This window comes from Mus musculus, chromosome 18 (assembly GCF_000001635.26).
Source record: "Mus musculus strain C57BL/6J chromosome 18, GRCm38.p6 C57BL/6J".
Lineage (NCBI taxonomy): Eukaryota > Metazoa > Chordata > Mammalia > Rodentia > Muridae > Mus > Mus musculus.
This window is the reverse complement of record NC_000084.6, coordinates 24099525-24122881: the sequence shown is the minus strand read 5'-3', so window position 1 is coordinate 24122881 and position 23357 is coordinate 24099525. Positions and strand designations below refer to the sequence as shown.

At 46.6% G+C, this 23357-nt stretch overlaps 1 protein-coding gene and 1 long non-coding RNA gene across 5 annotated transcripts; both read left to right on the top strand.

Moving 5' to 3' along the window:
- The first annotated feature begins 1062 nt into the window (after nucleotides 1–1062).
- On the top strand, nucleotides 1063–18121 carry Ino80c (INO80 complex subunit C). The gene is made up of 5 exons (NM_172625.2): nucleotides 1063–1233; nucleotides 8695–8805; nucleotides 10110–10221; nucleotides 11100–11167; nucleotides 16224–18121. The coding sequence occupies exons 1-5, from the start codon at nucleotides 1081–1083 to the stop codon at nucleotides 16353–16355; spliced, it is 576 nt and encodes a 191-aa protein (NP_766213.1). The 5' UTR covers nucleotides 1063–1080; the 3' UTR covers nucleotides 16356–18121.
- Nucleotides 18122–18206: 85 nt separating this feature from the next.
- Gm41677 lies at nucleotides 18207–22351 on the top strand. Of its 4 annotated transcripts, none has more exons than XR_877224.2 (3): nucleotides 18207–18941; nucleotides 21503–21654; nucleotides 21833–22351. It is a non-coding gene; the product is annotated as a predicted gene, 41677 (long non-coding RNA). The 4 variants fall into 4 exon arrangements; XR_877222.2 differs by having other exon boundaries at nucleotides 21499–21654; XR_877223.1 differs by lacking the exon at nucleotides 18207–18941 and adding an exon at nucleotides 19451–19513 and having other exon boundaries at nucleotides 21499–21654.
- Nucleotides 22352–23357: the final 1006 nt, after the last annotated feature.

The window sequence follows — 23357 nt, the reverse complement described above, 5'->3', positions numbered from 1 at the left end:
TATTTATCCCCAGTCGAAAGACACAACTGTCGCCTTACAGAGATATTATTATATCCTAGCCAAGACATATATCACCTAGTTAGTGGTGGTGCATGCCTTTAATCCCAGCACTTGGGAGGCAGAGGTAAGTGGATTTCTGAGTTCGAGGCCAGCCTGGTCTACAGAGTGAGTTCCAGCACAGCCAGGGCCACACAGAAAAACCAAAAAAAAAAAAAAAAAAAAAAAAAAAAAGAAAGAAAGAAAGAAAGAAAAAAGAAAAGAAAGAAAGAAGGAAAAAAGAAAAACCATTAAGTTAGATAATGATGTCAAGTCTCTGGAGAGTTGCAAACAAAAAATAAAACAAACCCCCAAGGTATAGGGCGTTGAATTCATGACTTGGTTTCGATGTGATCTCCCTGACAACTATAAGTAAAATTTCGTATGTTGTCATGCACTTGGTGAGGAGAGTGGAAGAGGAAAATTAGTTACATAGCAACAAGCGATCTTGGACTCCTATTAAGATTGAAGAGCACCCTACCTTCCTAGAGTATTGTGCAGTACTGATATGTAAATTTCAACCCAGGTACGAAGCAAACCCTAGCAAATAGCTCAGCAATCTGTTCGTGGACTGATATTTAACCTTCTTTATTCTTACATTGAGATGGGTTGTGGCACCTGTCTGTAATCCTGGCATTTGGAAAGTGGAGGACAGAGGGTTTAGAATTCAAAGATAACTCGGGCAACTGAGTTTGAGGTCAGACCTGTCTACATAGCGAAGCTGCAGGTCATCCAGAGACCCTGTCTAAAAAACAAGAAAAAGAATGAAGTTACTAAGAGACCGGATGCTCACTGGGACCCTCCAGGCGCGTGCCCCAGGTCAAGGTTCACAACGCCAGCAGCAGTCACCAGGCGGGCGCCTTCCGACCCGGAAGGAACACTTCCGAGCCCCGCCTCCTAAGAGCCGCCCGGGAGGACTCGGTTAAGCTCCAAGAGGCTTGCGGAGTTTCCGAGCATCAACACGGAAGTAACATCGAGCCGGAAGTTCTCGGGCTCGCCTTGGAAGGGGTGGGGGCAGGGATCTGCAGGCTGACTGCGGGCAGAATGGCGGCTCAAATTCCCATCGTGGCTGCCACTTCTACCCCCGCCGTAGCTAGGAACAGCAAGAAGAGGCCAGCTAGCCCTTCTCACAACAGCAGCGGAGGGGGATATGGTGCTAGTAAGAAGAAAAAGCTATCCGCCTCCGGCTTTGCTCAGGTACTGTCCGCACCGTCCGGGAACAAGAGCGCATGCGCAGGCCCGAGAGGCGCCGAGAACGCTTGCGCGGGGAGGGGCCGAAGCTGAGGCGCATGTGCAGTGCTTGTATGGGGGGGGGGGGGAGGGGCGGGAGAGGTTTCAGTGCTCTCCGGGCAACGTCCTAAATACTGCTGGAATTTAGTATATTTGAGTCATAGGTTGAACCTATGGTTTTGGTTAAAAGGTCACCCGCGTCATATAGTAATGTAGGAGGTTATAATCGGTTTAGCAGGACCTCCCAGTTCCGACAGGACTTGTTTTCTGTATCTTTCTGCATGAGAAGTTTGCGGGTCATCCATAGCGCATCTCACAGACACCCTGTGGGGTCTGAGGGATCTTCCCAGTGTACAACATGGAGGAATATAAAGATGGTTGATACCAGTGGTTGCCTTCATTCTTTTTACATGTGTTAAATCTGGAGGTTAAGAGATTGCTGTATGTCCTTAATCCCAGTACTTGGAAGGCAACTCTGCAAGTTCGAGGCAAGCCTGCTCTACAGAGCGAGCTGCAGAACACCAAGGCGACAAAGAGCCCTGTCTCGATAAGCACACAAACAAAAGAGGTTGAGGTCAATGACAAGAGTGCTGGCGGAGCCCAGCATCGGCTTGGTTAGGTTCTTGGCACTTTCTGAGGAAGCTCCTCAGCTTGTATGGTGCTTTTGCCCAGGGACACTCGGCAATTGGAACTTCCAGCCCCTTTTAGCATTTTATTGAGTTACTACGCTTGCTTGCAATGAAAACACAAACCGTGGATAGTCTCCAGATAAGAGAGTTCCAGAAACTTCCTGCTTATCTTGTTCCCATGCCACAGCCTTGCAGTTCTGTCATGCTCAATTCTCCCTGCCAGACGTAACTGCTCTTCCAGTATCTCTTAACTCAATTAGCTTTGTTTTCAAATGTTTAAACGGAATCATGCAGAACATATTCTTGTCTCCAGTCTAATACTAATGTAATTGCCTCTTGTAAAACAGTGGTTCATGTTTCTTTGCGACAAGAAAAATGTAAAGCAGGCTGGTCTTGAACTCATAATCTTGGCTTGGTCTTCCTAGTACTGGATTAATAGAATGAACTACCATGCCCAATTTCTTCTCTATGTACACACATTTTGGGGGTGGTTTTTGTCTGGTTTCAGACCTGGGGACAAGGGACTGAGGTGCATATTTTAAATACAAAAGCAGCCCTGGCTTCCAGGTTCTCCCAGCATCCTACCTGGCATACCCTATCCTCAATCCTGAACTTCCCAGCACAAGGGGCTCCCCCTTCCCCAAGAGGCTCTTCCCTATATAATCCAGACATTGTGGTCACACCCTTTCTTCTTCTCTTCCTCTCTCCTTCCCTCTACCCCAACCCCTTTCTCCATGGAGAATCCCCTGGCCTCAATCCTTCGGGCCAGTGAACTTGCCCGCTGAAGAACAGACTTTAATATAATCTAATCTGGTTTAAATTGGCTCATTTCACCGGCGGCGACGGTGGCAGCGGTGGAGAAATAAACTATAAGTTTGAAATAGGGTCTCTTTGTAGTCCGGGCTGTCCTGGAACTCACTCTGTAGACCAGGCTGGCTTCAAACTCAGATATTGCCTCTGCCTCCCAAGTGCTGGGATTAAAGGTGTGTACCAGGGTTGTTTGCTTTGAAACCGGATCTCATGATGTTTCTCAGACTGGTGTAGAACATAGTCTGTATCACAAGTTGGCCCCACATTTCTGATCCTTCTGTTTGTGGTGCCTGGATGTTGAGATTACAGGTGTGCACTGTCAGCCTCCCGTATACTCTTGATTGGCGTCTTTATGAGGTACATCCTATGTATTCTCCTGTAGTCTGTCCCTAATGGGATTTAATGTTCACTTGTGCCCAGTCCAAGCAAGATAGTCACTGCATTATGAGTTTTGTTTCTTTTTAGGTATTTTTGTTTGTTTTTGCTTTTGTTTTTTGATATAAACTCTCAACAGTGTAGTCCCTGCTGGACCTGGAACGAGTAGTATGTAGACCAGGCTAGCCTCGAACTCTCAGAGATCCACCTGTCTTTGCCTCCCAGTGCTGAGATTAAAGACGATTTTTAAAAATTAGATATTTTCTTTATTTACATTTCAAATGTTATCCCCTTTCCTAGTTTCCCCTCCAAAAACCCCCTCCCCTGCTCATCAACCCACCCACTCCTGCTTCTAGCCCTGGCATTCCCCTATACTGGGGCACAGAGCCTTCACAGGACCAAGGGCCTCTCCTCCCATTGATGATCAACTAGGTCACCCTCTGCTATATATGCTGTGGAGCCATGAGTCGTACCATGTGTACTCTGTGGTTGGTGGTTTAGTCCCTGGGAGCTCTGTGGGTACTGGTTAGTTCATATTGTTGTTCCTCCTATGGGGCTGCAAACCCCTACAGCTCCTTGGATACTTTCTCTAGCTCCTTCATTGGGGACCCTGTGCTCTGTCCAATGGATGGCTGTGAGCATCCACTTCTGTATTTGTCAGGCACTGGCAGAGTCTTTCAGGAGACAGCTATATCAGGCTCCTGTCAACAAGTACATGCTGGCAATAGTGTCTGGGTTTGGAGATTGTATATGAGATGGATCCCCAGGTGGGGCAGTTTCTGGATGGCCATTCCTTCCGTCTCTGCCCCACACTTTGTCTCTGTAATTCTTTCCATGGGTATGTTGTTCTCCCTTCTAAGAAGGATCAAAGTATCCACACTTTGGTCTTCCTTCTTGAGTTTCATGTGGTTTGTAAATTGTATCTTGAGTATTCCGAGCTTCTGGGCTAATATTCACTTATCAGTGAGTGCATATCATGTGTGTTCTTTTGTGATTGGGTTACCTCACTCAGGATGATATCCTCCAGATCCATCCATTTGCCTAAGAATTTCATGAATTCATTGCTTTTAATAGCTGAGTTGTACTCTATTGTGTAAATATACCACATTTTCTGTATCCATTCCTCTGTTGAGGGACATCTGGGTTCTTTACAGCTTCTGGCTATTATAAATAAGGCTGCTATGAATATAGTGGAGTATGTGTCCTTATTACATGTTGGAGCATCTTCTGGGTATATGCCCAGGAGTTGGTATTGCTGGGTCCTCAGTAGTACTATGTCCAGTTTTCTGAGGAACCGCCAAACTGATTTCCAGAGTGGTTGTACCAGCTTGCAATCCCACCAGCAATGGAGGAGTGTTCCTCTTTCTCTACATCCTTGCCAGCATCTGCTGTTACCTGAGTTTTCGATCTTAGCCATTCTGACTGGTGTGAGGTGGAATCTCAGGGTTGTTTTGATTTTCATTTCCTTGATCATTGAGGATGTTGAACATTTTTTTTTAGGTGCTTCTCAGCCATTAGGTATTCCTCAGTTGAGAATTCTTTGTTAAGCTCTGTACCACATTTTTTAATAGTTTTATTTGGTTCTCTGGAGTCTAACTTCTTAAGTTCTTTGTATATATTGGATATTAGCCCTCTATCTGATTTAGGATAGGTAAAGACCTTTTCCTAATCTGTTGGTGGCCTTTTTGTCTTATTGACGGTGTCTTTTGCCTTACAGAAGCTTTTCAATTTTATGAGGTCCCATTTCTCGATTCTCGATCTTACAGCACAAGCCATTGGTGTTCTCTTCAGGAATTTTTCCCCTGTGCCCATATCTTTGAGGCTCTTCCCCACTTTCTCTGCTATAAGTTTCACTGTCTCTGGTTTTATGTGGAGGTCCTTGATTCACTTGGAATTGAGCTTTGTAGAAGGAGATAAGAATGGAATGATTTGTGCCGGGTGAGGTGGGGCACACCTTTAATCCCTGCACTCGGGAGGCCGATGCAAGACAGATTTCTGGGTTCAAGGTCAGCTTGATCTATGAAGTGAGTTCCAGGACAGCCAGGGCTACACAGAGAAACCCTGTCTCGAAAAACAAAAAACAAAACAAAACAAAAAAAGGATCGATTTGCATTCTTCTACATTTGTGGGCTATGTTTTGTTTTGTTTGAGACAGGACTTTCTTGCTATGTAGATATTGCTGGCCTGCAAATCACAGTATAGTCCAGACTGGTTTTGTGGCAGTCTTTCTGCCTCAGCCTCCAAATTCCTGGCATTACATGTATGTACTACCACACCTAGACTAAGTTAATTTCTTTCTTTCTCTACCTCACCCCCTTTTAGAGACAGAGTCTTGCCATATAGTCCAGCCTGACTGTAAATTCACTATGTAACTCAGGCTGGGCTTCTTAGTCCAGATTGCTATTAGAAATTACTTTATTTGAATCTTAAGTGCTAACAAACAAACAAACAAACAAACAAACAATGTCCTCTTTCTTTTACAAACACCACAGAAGGAAGACAAGGCTGTCCTGAAGTTTGAGCCCCGGTCATGAGGCTGCTGTTGGCAGAAGCCATTTGTTTGGAGTCTACAGTTCAGGAGAAGTGGGTGGGGTGCTGATTCCAGTGTGTTACAGCGAGGCCTGTTTCTCTACCCTGGGACTTACACCATCTCCTTTAGTAATGTGAAGAGGGCATAGCCCTTAGCGCTAGGCAGTGCTTCCTCATGTCTCCATGGGGCCTTTCATCTTATGAAGTCTCTCAGTGCTACTGGTCCTTTCACATATGGAAACAGTAGATCATCTTATATCCTATTTATTGCAGCAGAGCATCCCAGACTTGACTTTCTCTCTGACTAAAGGTCTTCCTGTCATCCTGACTCACCACTGACACCAGAGTCTCACAGAGACTGTGAATGAAAGGAACAAGGGCGGAGTAACATGGGAGTGCGGTTGAGGGGGAAAGGCAAGCTGAAACCGGTATGACCTCTTTGGGGTTTGTCTGGCTAGAGGTGGCATTGAAGCCTCCGCTGCCGTTGGAGAAGCATAGCTTTTCTGTGATATGAGTGCCCCACCCTCGGGCCAACATTGCCTTCTCCACTCTTCCACAGGCTGCTGCAGGAGCAGCAAGCTTCTGGCCACCCTGACCCTCATTACTGTCAGCAGAAGCACTTGCTTTGGTGGGGTGGCCTCTCCCTACTAGACGGTATGACTGTCAGGTCCACAGTGGCTTGGTGCTTCTCACAGGGTCCTCCAAGGACTGTCCTCCTGCCCACAGCTCAGTGACTTGAGTTGCCCCTGGAGGATGGAGGGCAGAGTTGGCCACATGCTGTCCACAGCACTCTTGCCACACAGTCAGAGGCCTGGTTTCTTTTCCTTTTAGCATCTCTTTGCTTCCTTGGCAGTTCATCTTGTTTGTCCCAGGTGACCTCTTTCCTCCCAGTCCTGGCTGGTCTCCTGAGAGCTCTAGTTGCTTCTAATTAGCAGCTTCTTTTCTTCTTTTGCCCTGGATCACAGCCTCGTAAAACAGAGATTTCAGGGCCAGTGAGATAGCACTGTGAGTGGAGGTGGTAATTCAGCAATACATGTGCAGCTGACACACATCCAGAAATTCATAAAAAAGAAATGCAAGCTAGATTTCAGTTCGAGTTTCTCAAGGCTTAAGATTTTGCAGAATCCTGGGAAGACTGGAGTGACAGAGGATGACAGCTCCCCATCTACACTGAAGAGTGGTGAATGAAGCAGAGGCGTCCAGGCCCAGGCAGACCCTGGAGACGAGTCTGGGAAGGAGCTTGGGGAGAGAGCTTTTGAGAACTACTGTGACAGTGAACAGCCCCGTCCTCCCTTTCTGTTCCTGTCACAGATCCCATGGAGAGGGCACACACATACCACACCCACGCACATATACCACACATAACTCACGCACACACCACACACACACACACACACACACACACACACACCATACACACACACACACACCACACACACACACCATACACACACACACACACACACACACACCATACACACACACACACACCACACACACACACACCATACACACACACACACACACACACACCACACACACACCATACACACCACATACACCATACACACACACACCACACACACACACACACACACACACACACCACACACACACACCACACTCACCCCTTATAAAGTTAACTATACTCTTTCTCAGAAACACGGTCACTTCACTCCTAGGTACAATACCCAACAGAAATGAAAGCATGACAACTATAGTTTGCTTTCTTTCTCTGGGGGTTGTTGTGTTTGAGTCAGGACCTCCCTAGATAGCTCACTTGTTATATAGAGCAGGCCAGCTTCAAACTCAGTGATTTGTCTGCCTCTGTCTTCCAAGCGCTGAGATTAAAGGAGATTAGTTTCCTGTCAGTTATCCAGACAGACAGCTCCCTTTGTAGACACAGGTCACTCTGATCAAGACAGTTCTTCAATGTCATTGTCTCATTCCCAGGTGACAGGTATCAAGTTGACAATAAAAACTAGCCAACGGCTTTATTTATTTCCATTTGTCTGGCTATGTGTGTGTGTGTGTGAGTAGCAGCTCTATTTATAACTGAAAATAAACAAACATTCAGCAGAAAAATGGATAAATAGGTTTTTAACACATCCATGTAGTGAGTTCTAGTCTGCTGAGAAATAGGGAAGTTGATGAACTAACTACTAAGCCATGTGAGGCCGTCAAAGCTTCATTCTGACCTAAAGAGGCCACGTACAAGCCACTCCATCAGATTTCACTTGTAAGAAGTTCTGGAAGAGATGAAAGTGATGTAAAAGAATCAGAAGAGTTGTTGCCCTTGGAGCTGGAAGGCTTGGCCAGGGAGGGACAGGAGAGTGTTCTGGAATGGCGGGAGTGCACTGTCTTGGAGGGGTTTTCCTTGTACCATTGTCACTATGGAGAAACGCATGCAACCCACACCTGACATGCCGTTGGCTCTGTGAAGGCAGCGCCTCTGTTCCTGAAACCTTTGTTTTGGAATTGATTTATAATCAGACAACCTTTCTTTGTTCTGCTTCTTTTCTCTCTGGGTTGTTAACCTGAAGGTTTGTTTTAAAGCAGCCTGCTGACCCATGTCCCTTCAGCTCCCTCTTCTTTCTCACAATTCCCATGTTCTGCAGTCCTCAGACCAGCTCCGGCCTGGGTTTTCTGTCCAAATCAGACCCTTGATGTCCAGACTCTTAAGGCTAGCCTTTGTATTTCAAGACATAGTTGACAAGATCATCACGATATAAGGACTTTATATCATGTGGTGTCATGGAATAATTTCCATTGAAAAGTTGTGTGTTGTGTTGCTGTGGACCCTGACCCTCCATTTTCTGTAAGGCGGGCATAGTTGCACCTCCTTCGTATCAGTTGTAAATGAGACAGCTGGAGTAGGACAGATGCCTGAGCTTGACACAGAGACCAGGGCATATGGCAACTGGGAGGCCTGCTTTGTGTGTGCAGTGGCCTCTGTTCACACAGAGTTTCCCCTGGCCTCCAGGGCAGGAGCTCTACCTGCTGGAGCCCTGTGCATGTCTGTCTGCTGGAGAGCAGAAGTGGGGAACCCATTTGGCTTCAAAGATTTTTTTTCCCCTGTTTTAAGGGTGTCAGCATTGAAGCCATGAATGAGAGTAAAATGGCGTCCTCGGAGTTAAGCTCGGGGCCTGTGGAAAAAGCTGCCAAGCCGTTGCCATTTAAGGATCCCAACTTTGTGGTAAGCATATGAGGTGGTATATCAATACAGGGTGCTGTACCTTAGCTTCTGATCTAGCTGGGCCTGAGGTGGCTCTGGAGTACCCTCTTCCTCAGTCCCATTTGCCACCTTCTCCTGTGGGCTGTTGGAGACGGTAGTCGGGGGTTGGGAGTCGGGGGTTGGGGGGAGAGAGTGGCAGTTGGCGGAAAAGGGATTTGGGACTGGACAGGAAAGGCCCTTTGTGATCTCCCAGTGTAGCAGAACTTTGAGGAGGCATCTTTTCCATGATTGTCTCCCTGTGCTTTTTTACTGGCTTTAAATAATTTTAAAAGATGCTTGAAATATACAACTAAAATAGGAGTAGTCCTCATAACCCTTTATAGCCCTTTGATTCATGAAGGTTATATTAAGTAGCCAGTTACAAATTATAACTTTAAAGGTTTATTGTTTTTATTAATGAGTTTTGGCAATGTACTGTAGCCAGGGTCTGCAAATATGTTAGTAGTCTTTTCCACTTCATGCTTTTAATCTTTATAGCACAGAAAGAAATTTCCAGAAGGCTTGCCACACCATGATTGAAGCTTATTTGAGCTTTCCAGGACCACTGGTGATTATGAGGCTCAGTGACACACCCTTCGAGGGGGTTTAGAGATGTAGTCTCGAGATTAAATCCAACTGTGTGGTAAACTTATTTTATTTTATTTTTTTTATTTTTTATTTTTTTTTGGTTTTTCGAGACAGGGTTTCTCTGTATAGCCCTGGCTGTCCTGGAACTCACTTTGTAGACCAGGCTGGCCTCGAACTCAGAAATCCACCTGCCTCTGCCTCCCAAGTGCTGGGATTAAAGGCGTGCGCCACCACGCCCGGCCAACTTATTTTAAAGGAATGAGATCATAAGTGAATTCAACTAGATTGGATCACATAAAGAATTTTTCCTGTGTGCATGCTGAAAAATAGCATTTACTTCTGTCCCATCACCAGCAAACTTGTGGGTTTGAAGAGCCCCCAAACTAGGTCCTTTTTGTTTGCTTGTTTATTTTCATCTTTTGTTTTTTGTTTTTTGATAAAGGTCACCTGTAGCCCAGGCTGGCCTCAAACTCCCTACTCTTCTGCTTCTACCTCCTGAGTGCTGGCATTGTAGTGACATCCACCACGCATGGCTAAAAACTATGTTCTTTCAAACAAAGATTTAAGTGTAGGTGAGGTACAGATAGTTACTGATGGACCGAGAGGTGCCTGACAACCCTAAAGGGCAGGGGCAGGGCGTCACGCTTCTCCAGGCGCGTCTTCCACTGACTTCTCTTCAAACCTTCCTTTAATTCAAGCACTCTGGCCATGGCGGCGCTGTAGCTGGCAAGAAGAACAGAACCTGGAAGAACCTCAAACAGATCCTCGCTGCTGAAAGGGCGTTGCCATGGCAACTGAACGATCCTAACTGTGAGCTGTCTAGAGCCTTCCATGTGTTTGTAATGCAGACAGGAACTTCCTTACAACAAGCCTACGTTATTTGCTCGTGTTTGTGTTACTTCAGGGAAATATTCTTAGCCTGAGACCCGCACAGTGGCACCCATCCAGGGATAGTCTGCATGTATTCCCTTTCCACTGAGTTGGTGTTGAGGCTGTTTGTTTGTCACGGCTGTGTGGGTTTTAGTGTCATTATTTAAAATTTCAGTCTGGAGAAATAGGTCCCGCCGAGATAATGTTGATGCTTCTATTAAGCTTCCCATTTTAAAGTCTACTCTTTAAGTTTGTTTTCACAAACAACGTAGCCCACCTAATGTGAGAACTGGAAAGTCTCCAGCGTGCAGGTACCAGCCACTCTCTCACTCTCTCCTCCCACTGTAGCATGTCCTGGCCTGGGCAGAATCCGTTGGTCTACTCAAGTGCATTGGAAACTTTAGGTTCCAAGACCTCTCCACCTCCTGCCCCGCTGTTCGTCTTTCATGGGGGTGACTCAGAGGGTGACAAGTTAGTCATCTGGGTGTGGACTGCTTGAGTCTGGGTGTGTGGATCCAGCTGATGGCTGTGTGGCCTTTCTTCATTGCCTGTTCCACTCAGCTGGAGCCTGTGAAGTAGCCTGCGGGTAGATGAACCTGGCCGTTCCACTGGAGGAACGTGTCTCTGGTAGCAAGGCAGGACCCCAGCTGAGGCCCACACTTAGACATGCTGGGCTGGCTTTTGAGCCGTCTCTTTTTAAGTGTGTAATCACAAAGGAATATTTCAGGACTGCTGTCATGTGTTAGCTTAGAGTAAAGGAGGGGGAGTCGGGATAGTTAGAAGGTTATTTGGTGATCATTTTCTTTTCTTTCTTTTAGACTTTAGTATTGATGCTCCTCCATCCTTCAAGCCAGCTAAGAAGTATTCTGATATTTCAGGCCTTCTTGTGAGTATAATTACATCTGTCTATATTAGCACTAAATAGATTTAAGTTATGTCTCTCTAGACAGATGGCTCTGCCTGGAGTCCATGCTGTGACCTGAGTGTCTGTGTGGGTAACCTGGAGGGGCCATTGCTCCAGTAAGCAAGACACAGAATTTTTACTTTTTTCCCTGTGATAGTTAACTGTATGCGACAACATGAATGAACCACCTTTCTGTTTTACTCTTGAGGTTTTAAAATACTCATATACAATTGGTGGTAGTTTAAAAACAAATATTCTGAGCTATAGCTCAATGGTAGAGTACCTGCCTAGCGTGCCCAACACCAAAGAATGGATCTTTAAGTGAGAACAAGCACACACTTATAAGCCTTTCCCCAAATGAAGCAGTGTGTGTAGCCAGCATCTGTCCACGTAGTACTGTATGGATCTGGTCCTGTGCTGTCCCCTGCCCCCAGCGGCCTCTTCACACCTGTGGAGCAGAGCTGGAGGTGTGGGATCGCTGCAGAGGCTGATCTCAGGCCTGGAGAGCCTGCTTCCACTCTGGTGCAGAACTGTAGAGAAACTCCAGCTCACCTTCATCCTTTTCCATGTCTAGGAAGTTTGAAATGTGGCCTTTTCTGCTAACTACAGAAACGACAAAGCACACTGCATCTACAGTTCACCTGGGCATCATTTATGCTTTGCAGTTTAATGAGGGTAACTGACTCTCCTGTCTGTCACAAAATTGCCAAATTAATTGTAGCTGTTACTCTAGGAGATTCACTTAATCTCCTCTCTCAGCTCCTGGCCCATTTCATTGTTCTGGAGTGTGCTTCTGTCTGAATTCATAGAAATACATGCTTGGGTCAAGGTGTTTGTTCTCTTAAGTGCTAACTTGCTGTGAACTTGGCCTCTGTATGGTGGTGTTGAGCCTAGAGAGGTGGGCCTGGTGAATTAATGATGTTTCTTACAAATGGGTCACATATGGGTCAGATCCCATAGGAATGGACCTGTTTCTGTGGGAGAGGGCTGTCATGAGAAAAGCCTCTTTTTTTTTTTCCTCTTCTTTCTGTATATACATGCCTTCCCTGTGCTTGGCCTGTTCTCTTCACACCATGTTGAAATGCAGCCAGTGGGGCCTTCACCAGGATGCCAACATTGAGAGTTTACTAAGCCTCTTTTCTTCTTAAAAAAAAAAAAAAAGTGTATACATATGTATACACACTTGATATGTGGAAGTGTTTAGCCTACATGTGTGTATGTGCACTGTGTGTGTGCCTGGTACCCTCTGAGGGTACCCTCTGGAGCTGGGTATCCAGCAGGTGCTCCTAACCATTGCGCCATCCCCAGCCCCATAAGTCTCATTTCTCTATAAAGCACCCAAGTATTTTTTGAATAGCACCACAGAATAAACTAGAAGACTGCTCCAGCTTTCTTTTTGTGTGTTTGCATGTCATATCTGCCATGCAGTGGGTGTTTGTTTGTTTGTTTGTTTGTTTCCCTTTGTCTGTATTTTTGTATTCAGAATAGTTTCTTGTAGAGAGGGTCTTGCTTTGTACCCATCTGACAGTCTGACCCCAGATGCTAGCTCTACCAGGTTCACATTTCCAGTGGCCATTAGTGTGAGTTTAATCTACCGCCCTCTGTGTGCCTTTGTCCCTTGCTTTGGTCTTCTATCAGTCTAACTGGGCACTTTAAACACTTTGGAGTGGTTTTAGCTTACAGTGAAACTGAGAGGCTATTCTGGGGAGTTCTCACAGACTCCAGATTTAGCTCATCTGTAAACGACTATGGTACATTTGTTCTGATTGGAGAACCAGTAAGGATGGCATTGTTTCCAGTTTATTTTACTTTGCTTAGTTTGGGACCACACAGAGCCCAGTGATAAAGCTTTGTCTCAGTGCACAGGGTGGTTTGATCCCTAGTACCATCAACATGGGTGGGGGTGGGAGAGAAGGGCAGGTTGCAAATAGGAGAGAGTTGGTGGGGTGGGGGTATAAATGTCCTTAGCTTTTGGCCAAGCCCAGTGTCCTATCCTGTCTAAGACACCATGTCATAACTAGTTGTCATAGCTCTTTAGACCAGCCTTGACTGTGGCAGATTCGCAAAATTTTCCTTGCTTTTGACAACTTTGTCTCAGGTTTTCCTTGTGTTGTTTTGAGATGGGTAGTTGTCTTGTGCTTCTCTAGCTGGTCTTGGAACTCCTGAGCTCATATGATTCCCCTGCCTCAGCCTCAGAAGTGCTGGGATTAAAGGCACAAGCCACCACAGCTGGCTGCCGGTCTGATTCTTTATAGGATGCTCTGTGGTTGAGCTGCGTCACATGATTTTCTCCTAAGGGTACCTGACTCACTGGATTTATTAAAGAGCTGAATGGCTGTCCTCACGGTCCCAATGCCCATCTTACCATAGTCTGAGTTTATAGTCAGCACTGCACTGCTTGTCTGGAATATGAAGCTCTTGTGCTAATTCAGCTCTTTCTGCACATTTGTGTGTTCGAAGTTGTCACGTTCACTTGTATGATAACACAAAATAGACTATTTTTAGTTCTTGCTTTAGTTAGTTTTTAGTGAAATAAAAATTTAAAGAATTGTTTGTTTATTCTACTTCTGGCTTTTCCTCCATGGGTTGTGGCATATGTCCATCTGGCAATCTGACCCCACGGCTTTTTAATAGAATGACTTCCTGAACTGCATCTGTGAGTGCTGCCTTCATGGTCACTGGTCCTCTGCTGCCTCTAGTCTCCTGCACTGCCTGCCTCACTCACTTCAGTGGTTACCTGAGGCAGGAAAGTGCTGGGGCCCCAGCTACTGTTTAGTCCTGAAATGGGAATCTTGCCTTTGTCGTTTTGAGCAGCTGGATCTCGTGGTTTCTGAGCAGATGTGGAAGCTATCCCCCTGGTGTGTCCACTTTCTCCTCAGCCATGGCCAGCAGTTAGCACAGTGGCTTTCACCTGTGAAGAGGCAGAACATCGTTTTGAAAAATATTACTTCAAGCTGCATGTAAGATTTAAGGTCTTCACCCAGGCGTGGTGGTGGCTCACGCCTTTAATCCTAGCACTCGGGAGGCAGAGGCAGGCAGGTTTCTGAGTTCAAGGCCAGCCTGGTCTACAAAGTGAGTTCCAGGACAGCCAGGGCTACACAGAGAAACCCTGTCTCGAAAAACAAAAAAAAAAAAAAAAGATTTAAGGTCTTCAGAACATACGACGAACCTTACTACCAACCACCGACAGACAGTTCTTAAAAGAAGTGGGGAAGAGCTAGGCAGTGCCAGAGGAAATGCAGATGAGCAGGCAGGGGTTCAGCCTCACTAGGAGCTGGAAAGGCCATCAGATGGGAGGACTGAGGGTGCTAGCTTGTACATTTCATCCTGGACATAAAGAAATTGTGTGTTCATACACTGGCTTGCAGGTAGAAAGAACATTGGCACACCTCCCTTAAATGACAGTTTGACACTTTCTTCTTAAGAAAATCAAAATAAAGCCAAACCCTTATGACCTGGCAGTTTGCCTTTTCTACAGCTCCCTGGAGAAAAAGGAAGTGCAAGGAACTTAGAAATGTTTCTGAGTGACTGTTAGTGGAGTGTTGGGGTCCCATGAAGGCCTGCTGCTGCAGTGCCTGCCTGCTATGCCATGAGCTCCCAGATCCATGTGTAACAACATGGATGGCGTTCCAAGGTCCATTCTTGAGTGGGAGATGCCAGACGGTGTAGAGTGTACAGTGGTGGTACATAAAGACACATGTACACACACTCACTGGGTAATTTCTCTGCTTGGTTTATTTAGTAAGGGTACAAATTTTAAAAGTCTGGAAGGGTCCCCACCTAACAGTGGCTTTCTCAGGGTAAATAAAAGAATTTGAGGTAGAAGATGTTGGTAAAGGGTTCTTTCATCCTCTATGTAATGTTCTCATTTTATTTTTTAGATAGCAGTGTAGTTCATCTTCCTTAGGCACAGGAGGAAGGTGTGTGTGTGGGGTGTCACATCTGCATGGAACCCTCTTTACAAAGCAGTGATGAATCTTGTGCCTCCAGAGGATATGGGGAACTGTGAAACGTGCCTGTCATCCTAAAGTTGGGACAGTGTCCCTCTGCCAGGCAGCCTGTGTTTTCCTCCAGTCTCAAGGGACAGAATCCAGAGGAGGGTGGGATGGTCTTTGCTTATCGCAGGGATATTATTTGACATGCTCTTTTCTATACAGAGCACTCCTCTCTATTCAGAGTACTGCCTGTTGACTCTTGGGTCCACTCTGTTCTAGCTCTTTTTGGTGACCATTTTGTGCCACAAGATCTCTGTATTCTAAATTGTTTATACAGCCGTTTTCTTGGTAGTGAGGTGTGAAGTTGGGTGGCCAGCTCAGTGCAGTTTGGTGGTAGGAATGAGGCTACTTCATATGGAGCCACACTGAGGCTGGTTCATAGGTTTATATATGGAGCCAGATAATCCAAGCCAAATTCATGTGCCTGCATCCTGCTGAGAACCTGAGGGTGACTTGCCCCTGCCTGGTAGCTAACCTGACCACTGTATAGCCGCTGCTCACCAAAACAGCCTTTTTTACTGGTTTTCAAGTCATGCCTTTCCTTGTATTGCTATCATCAAATGAAACATAATTCACAGGAGAAGTATCTGACAGGATTCCTTCCTACCCTCCCCACTCCCTTGTCCCCCATCTCCTAGTCCCTACCCCCCCCCCAGCCACTCCCCCCCCCCCCTTGCTCTTATATCTCTCTGCTCCTGTCCTTGAGCCTTGGAAAGGGTGAGACATTGTCCACCTTGGGCTAAGCGTTCAGCCGTCACTTATTCTCAGCACTCTGACCAGCCAGGAGTATCCGCAGAGGTGGAGTTAGAAGGCAGGGACATGTGACCACTAATAAGCAGTGTCCCAGGGTCTGATGAGGCTGTCCCCTCTTCAAATTGTCCCTTGGTGCCTGGAGAGATGAGTGAGTCTTTGCTTAGTGTTCCTGGTGACAGTGAAACATAATGAAGATGTATTTTACTTCAAGTAGAAAAAGATTAAAGTTTGTACTTAAAATATCCCCACCAGTAACTTTCTGTCCTTCCCTCTTCCTGTTTCTCACCCAGGCCAACTACACAGACCCTCAGAGCAAGCTGCGGTTCAGCACGGTTGAGGAATTCTCCTACATTCGCAGGCTGCCTTCGGATGTGGTCACAGGCTACCTGGCCCTGAGGAAGGCCACAAGCATTGTCCCCTGAGCCTCAGAAGTGGAGACGGAGTGGAAATGACCTCTAAAGCAGACTGACTGCACTTGTGACTTTGTTTCCTGGAAACAAACATTTCTGCTGTCAATCTGAAAATGTCAGCTCTGGGCTTTGGAAAGAGTGTCTGGCTTTACTAGGAGGAGTTTTCAGTTTGCTTTCTTCCCCTCCAAGTGCAACCTTCCTAGTTGAATTAAATCATACTTCAGTTGTTGCCTCAAGTAAAAATTGTTTGATAAGAAAATGCAGTAAGATTATGCATTTAAATTAACTCAAGCAAGTCCCTGAATCTTGTTTGCAAGTTGTGAACTCTCATCCACCATTTTCAAAGACTGCAATAAAGGCCCACGGGCCTGGCTTGTTCTGGAGCCTAACAAGCGAGCTGGCCTTCCGTGGGATCAGACGCCTCTGTGGGTTTTCCACCGCACTGTTGAACGCCTTTACCCAACGTGGCCCGCCTGCAGGTGATTTATTTGTGTCTGCCGCGTGGTGAATCGTGGTATTGGCTTCCTGGAGCCAGAAGAGAAATTAAGCTCTTAAAAGGAAAAGTATTTAGCTAGGTTGAAGAAAACAGATTTTGGAGGCTAAGCCTTTAAGACCACTCATTGCTTTTGCAGGGGACCCAGGCTTGGTTCCCAGCACAGCTATCTCTAATGCCAGTTCCAGGGCATCCAATACCCTCTTCTGACTTCACCAGGGGAGTACATACATACATGCAGGCAAACTCATACATATAGAAATAATATAATTTTTTAAAAATTGTATTTTTTTCTTAAGACCACACTGATATCAAGGCTGCTCTGAAGTGAGTTATTCTGATCCTGCCGCCTGTCTTCCCTGTAAGAGTGGAGCCTCGAGGTGTACCTTAAAGTGACCGGAATGTTAGAGATGCAATTTGCAGAGCTGGGGCAAGGAAGGGCTCCTTGTCACTGTAGTTACTTTCCTTGCAGTGGCCAAATGCCCAATAAGAAGGAATACATGACCACTGCTGTGGGGAGTCAGCAGGTGCGTGATGCAGCTGGCCACACTCCATCCACGGCCATGACATAAAACAGACAAGAAGTAAGGCTGGACTGTAACACCTCAAGGCCTGCTCCAGTGACCCACTTTCTTCAGAGAGGCTCTACCACACACACAACCACCTTCCAAATTTACACTCAGATCACTACACCATGTCTCCCAAGTTAAAACATGTATCCACCTAGACTTTAAATGTGCTTTGTAACTGTTGATGGCACTGTACAGAGGGCCAAAGTATTTCCCATCAGATAGCATTTTTCTGAACCCATGCCTCTTGGGACGAGATCACAGGACTTGACCCATCATCAAATAGGACCAGGTGACCTACAGAGACATCACAATGATGGCTTCCTACAGTCAAGTCCATTTCCAATAATGCTCTCATCTAAGAGAACCCATGAACCTTATTTGAATCCTGGTTCAAACAAAAACCTTAAATTATTTATGAGACAATTATAAACTTGATAGATTTTGATGTGTGAAGGTATTTATGAATATTTTTAGTCAGTGATGGTATACTGTTAAGGAAAAGGTTCATATTTTAGGGACAAAGGCTGAAACATTTATGGACAGAGTGATATGATATCTGGGATTTGTTTTAGGATGAAGTGGGAGGGAGGAAATGAATGGAAATAGTGTTGAAACAGTATTGGCCACGAGTCAGCTATTGTGTGCTAAGACGCTCCTCACACCAGTCTACTCTGTATGTGTTTGAATATCTCTGTAATAAACTTAACAAGGACATGTTTTGTTGGGGTGTTTTTTTGTTTTTTGAGACAGCTCTGGCTGTCCTGGAACTCACTCTGTAGACCAGGCTGGCCTCAAACTCAGAGATCCTCCTGCCTCTGCCTCCCAAGACATGCACTACCATGCCTGTCTGGTATTTTATTACTAACAGTTGAGTAGAGAAATTACTCAGTGTCTGAGGTTTCTCAGTAGGTTAGGAAGAAAGCACAGGCAGTGAAACTCCTCTGAATGCTCTGAGTGGGCGTCACCTTGCTGGAGTCAGAAAACTCGGTTGGTCAGCTTTCTGTTGCTGTGACAGAATCACCTGCAAAAGTCAGCACACTCACGATCTGGTCACCCCTCAAGTGAGCCACCATCTAGGGACCAAGCTTCCAGTTCGGCCTTTTGTGGAATGGGGATATTAATCGGTCATATTCTTGACATGGGGAAAGTCTGGAATCTGTCAGCACAAGTCCAGCTGTCTGTCTCTGAAGAACTTCCCAGGCAGCCGAGCAAGGAGGATGACAGAAACAAGCTGGTACGTTTTGAGCATCGCTCCCAGAGTCTGGCGTCGTCTCGGAAGGGGCTTTTTCTTTAGAAAGACCAGAAATGCATCTTTATCTCTAGCTAGCAGTTTTCTTCCCCTTTGTTTTCATGAGAGATAAGAGTTACCGAGGCCTGGACTGGCTTGCTGCAAATAGTCCTTGTAATATTCCACACTGCAAAACTCTAGCCACAGTCCCCAGCGGTCACCATGCAAACACCAGGATAAACTACATCTTCGAAGCACTGAGCACAGGCAAGCTGTTGGAGTGTGGGGAACTGCTGTCACTGAACGTAAGCTGGCCTTGTGCCTTATTGAGGAGGCAGGAGAGGGGACATGGCCCTACAAAGACACAGTACATGGGGTGTACTGGCTGATTTTGTGTCCTAGACACAAGCTATAGATATCAGAGAGGAAGGAGCCTCAGCTGAGGAAATGCCTCTATAAGATCCAGCTGTAAGACATTTTCTTAATTAGTGATCAACTGGGGAGGGCCCAGCCCATGGCGGATGGTGTCATTCCTGGGACGGTGGTCCTGGGTTCTATAAGAAGACAGGCTGTATAAGCGATGAGAAGCAAGCCAGTAAGCAGCATCCCTCCATGGCTTCTGCATCTGCTCCTGCCTTCAGGATCCTGCCCTATTTGAGTTCCTGTCCTGACTCCCTTCAATAATAAGTATAAGCCAAATAAACCCTTTTTTCTCCAGCTTGCTCTCTTGTCATGATGTTTTGTCCTAGCCTTAGAAACCCTAACTAAGACATTAGGGTTACTGTTGCTATGGTGACCATGACCAAAGCAACTTGGAGTAGAAAGGAAACAAGAACCTGGAGACAGGAGCTGATAGAGAAGCCACAGAGAGGTGCTGGTGAGTGATTTGCTCCCCATGGCTTGCTCAACCTGTCTTTTTATAGAACCCAGGACCATCAGCCCCAGAATGGTACCACCTAGAATGGGCTGGGTGCCCCCCTTCAATTTTCTAATTAAGAAAATACCTTACAGTGGATCTTACGGAACTCAATTGAGCATCCCTCCTTTCAGACAACTCTAGCTTGTATCAAGTTGACATAAAACTAGCCAACCTATTGTGTCTGTTGCAAAAACATATCCCAGGCTCTCCTCCTGCCCCACAAGGTGAGCCTTTTGGCTCAGCACTCAGAGCTGGGCTTGAGCTACATGTCGTTCCACTTCTACTAGTGACCAACCAGGTAGTCTAGGCCAGTCTCTAGTTCAGTCTTTAAATTATTAATCCTCCATAAAATGTACACCCTGATAGACTCAACAAACAGGATTCAGTTTAAACTGGAAAGACTCAGAACATTCCATTCAGCCCCTTGAAGTTCTGGCTGGGATCTCCCACCTCCCATGGTCTGAGTTAGAAAGGTGGGTCTCCCCCTCCCCCAATCAGAACCTCCTGTTTGACTCTTTTTCTCATTCCTCTTGGATGGAAACTTTGCAGTTCATGGGTGGCAACTGAACATCCGAGACAGATCTCCTTGTGTTTATCTCTGGTTTCTGTCAGCTGTTCTTTCTGCTTATCTTAGACATGTACCCCACCTTTTAGTCTGTGTGTTTTAACAAACCAGTTCTTTTTTATGGGTTGAAGGAAGGTATAGATTAAGTAGCTAAGTAAACAAATGTATGTAGCTTGGTTGGCAGTGTTTGCCTAGCAGGATCGAAGCCCTGGACTCAGTTCCTAGTGCTACAGAAAACCATTCATGGGGACACGAGTCTATAGTCCCAGCATTCCGGAGGTAGAGGCAGGAAATTCAGAAGGTTAAAGTTAGCCTCAACTATGTAACTATGTAGTGAGGTTGAAGCCAGCCTGGGCTACATGAGTCCCTGTCTCAAGAAAGAAAGAGGGAAAGGGAAAAGGAGGGAGGGGGGGGGGAGAAGAATCTGTAACAACCTGGGAGGGAGTGAGGCATGGTGGGTAAAGAGCAGAGACCCTGATGGGCAAGCTCCTGCAGAGTCAAAATCAAGGATCCCAGCAAAAGCTCTTGCTGGTCCTCACAGGCATCCTTAGTTCTTTCTGTGGTGTTCCTTGTGTATCCTACCATGATCTGTTCCCCATGGATAGCAGGCCATAAACCCTTAAAAGCAAACAAAACTGAGGGCCAGTTGTCTGCTTGTGCTGGTGACTAGGTAGGGTGGAGCCAGGGACTCCTTCCTACTGTAAACAGGACTCCTGGATCCACCTGGGCTTCTTCCATGACTCAGTGGCCCCTGTTCCAACTGCAGACAAAGCCCTTCCTGGAAGAGCCAGTGTTTTCCTGGCCTACAGGATGCTGGCTGTTGACAGGTGCATGGTGTACACCAAACACAGCTCTCTTCCCTGGGCTCAGGAAGATGAGTCACATCCACCAGCCTGGTGACTTGGCGTCTTGGCTCTTTCCGTTGTGCACATGGCCAGCATGGCCTAGGGTTGCGCAGTGTGGAATACTGAAGGGCTTTTGCAGCTCTCCAGTCGGGACCTCTGTGACTGATATCTCCCCTAATAACTGGGGAGGAAACTGGTCACTGGAGATAAAGAGGAGGACATCTGGTCTTGTCAAAGAAAACACCAGACCTCGGGGGGGGGGGGGGGGGGGGGAAGATGCCACAAAAGATTTCATATGCACAGTTGCCCGCACTTCTTGCTTGACTGTCTGATATATTTTATAGAGGATCTGAACCTGTTGCACTCCTATGCCTTTCTGTGTAGGAAGCAGTCTCAGGGACATAGGGTCATTCTCACAGGAAGCATTGTCTAAGCCTGCCTGAAGCCTCTGGGAATGAGGGAGGGAGGGACAGTGTGTTTAGGCTTCCCGGGGACTGCTGCTCCTCACCACTTCCCTCCTGCCATGGTTCCAGACAGCATGGCGGTCCCCTCTCCAGGTGCCGGTGCTCTTATACCTCCAACCTCCAGAACCAGGAGTGCAGTGAATGTGTGTTTATAACTTACTCAGCGTTCTGATCGAGCAGCAGCAGCAGATCATCCTGAATGCCATTGTATACTTTAAAGAAAAAGTAAGAAAATATGGAATGGTTCATGCCTAGGGGCTCACACGTGACTCCTGGGGAGGGAGTGGATTGTTTGGGGTGGAGGGTGGCAAAGAAGGAGACTTTAAGTATTTGGAAAGATGGGGAGAGAAACACCATTTAGCTCAAGGTGAAAAAACTGATGATACTTTCTCCCGGAACTCAGACTCACATACTTGGCGTGGCATCTTTCTTCTATGGCTTCACTTCGTAAGTCCACCTCATCCATGAGGACGTGGGCCTGCCCTCTCTGTCCCTGAGTCAGCTTTAGCCATTCCTGATGGCGCAGTGGCCCCTCCTAGGAGAAGATCTGTTCTCTCACTGTGTGTCTCCTCACAGCAACCCTGAGGGTACTCTCCTCATACCTCGGGAACTTGAAGTTCAAGGGTAACGGCACAGCTCCCAGGGGGCAGTGAGGATTACGAGCCAGGCCGCCATGTCTGTGCGCAGGACACCTCAGCCCATTTCCTCTGAAGAAGACTGACCTGCAGCTCCCTGAAAAGGCCAGGGAGGAGACAGGGACTCAGCATGGGCAAACGCATCGAAATCATCCTGCAAGGTGCGATCCCTCATCAGATTCTGTGATGGCGCCCAGGAATTCGGCCACAGGTGTCCACATACTGCTGAAGGGGCACTTTTGAGAATAAATTAATGTTTTGTTGGGGTTTGTTTTGTTTTTTCGAGACAGTGTTTCTCTGTATAGCTCTGGCTGTCCTGGAACTCACTCTGTAGACTAGGCTGGCCTCGAACTCAGAAATCCGCCTGCCTCTGCCTCCCAAGTGCTGGGATTAAAGGCGTGCACCACCATGCCTGGCTTATAAATTAATGTTTTAACCAGGAGGACTTGAGTAAAGTTTGTTGCCCACCAACATACAGATGGGCTTCAAACCTACTGAAGGCCTACAAGAGAAAACGAATGAAGGCCATACCTTACAGAAGTACATGTTCTCCCTGCTGGTTCCCCGAGGAACCCTGACCAGCACACTTTCTTGGAAGGGAACACTGGGCAGACGCTTTAATTAAGCCCACTTTTCACTGGCATCACAAGGCCGCACAGTGAGTCTCACAAGCTTATGTGCTTTGGGAATTTCTGAGTAAAACAACCAATTGCAAGAGGGAAGATATTTGATGTCTCTGCCAGTTGTGATGTTTCTTTAAATGGTTGCTTTGTTCCTTTAGGAGTCATTGAATCTAATAGAACTGAACTTGGGCTGATGAGCCTGGCAGGCCAGAGCTGGGAGCAGTAGGCAGTGAGCTTATTTTCATTCCAGAAAGGCTAGTTCTTGTTTTGCTTTTAAATCAGAGTAATGGGGAGAGGGGGGAGGGCTGGGAGATGGCTCAGTTGGTAAAAAGTGCTGGAGGGCCTGCGTTTGACCTTTAGCATCCATTCAAAGAGTAGCATGGCACACTTGTGCTTACCGCTGGGGAGGTGGAGGCAGGGGGATCCCTGGGGCTTTCAGGCTAACCAGCCTAGCAGACCTGGGGAACTCCCCAGATTCAGAGTGATAGAGGAAGACACCTGACATCAAACGCTGCCCTCCACACACACGCACACACACTACATGTGTCTGTGCACACAACCAAATGCACACATACAGCATGTGCCCCAGCACACACTTTGGGGGAGGGGATGTTTTTGTGTACTGTGTATTCAAATCTTGATTCCAGTACCCAGAGGTATCTGGTCGTAG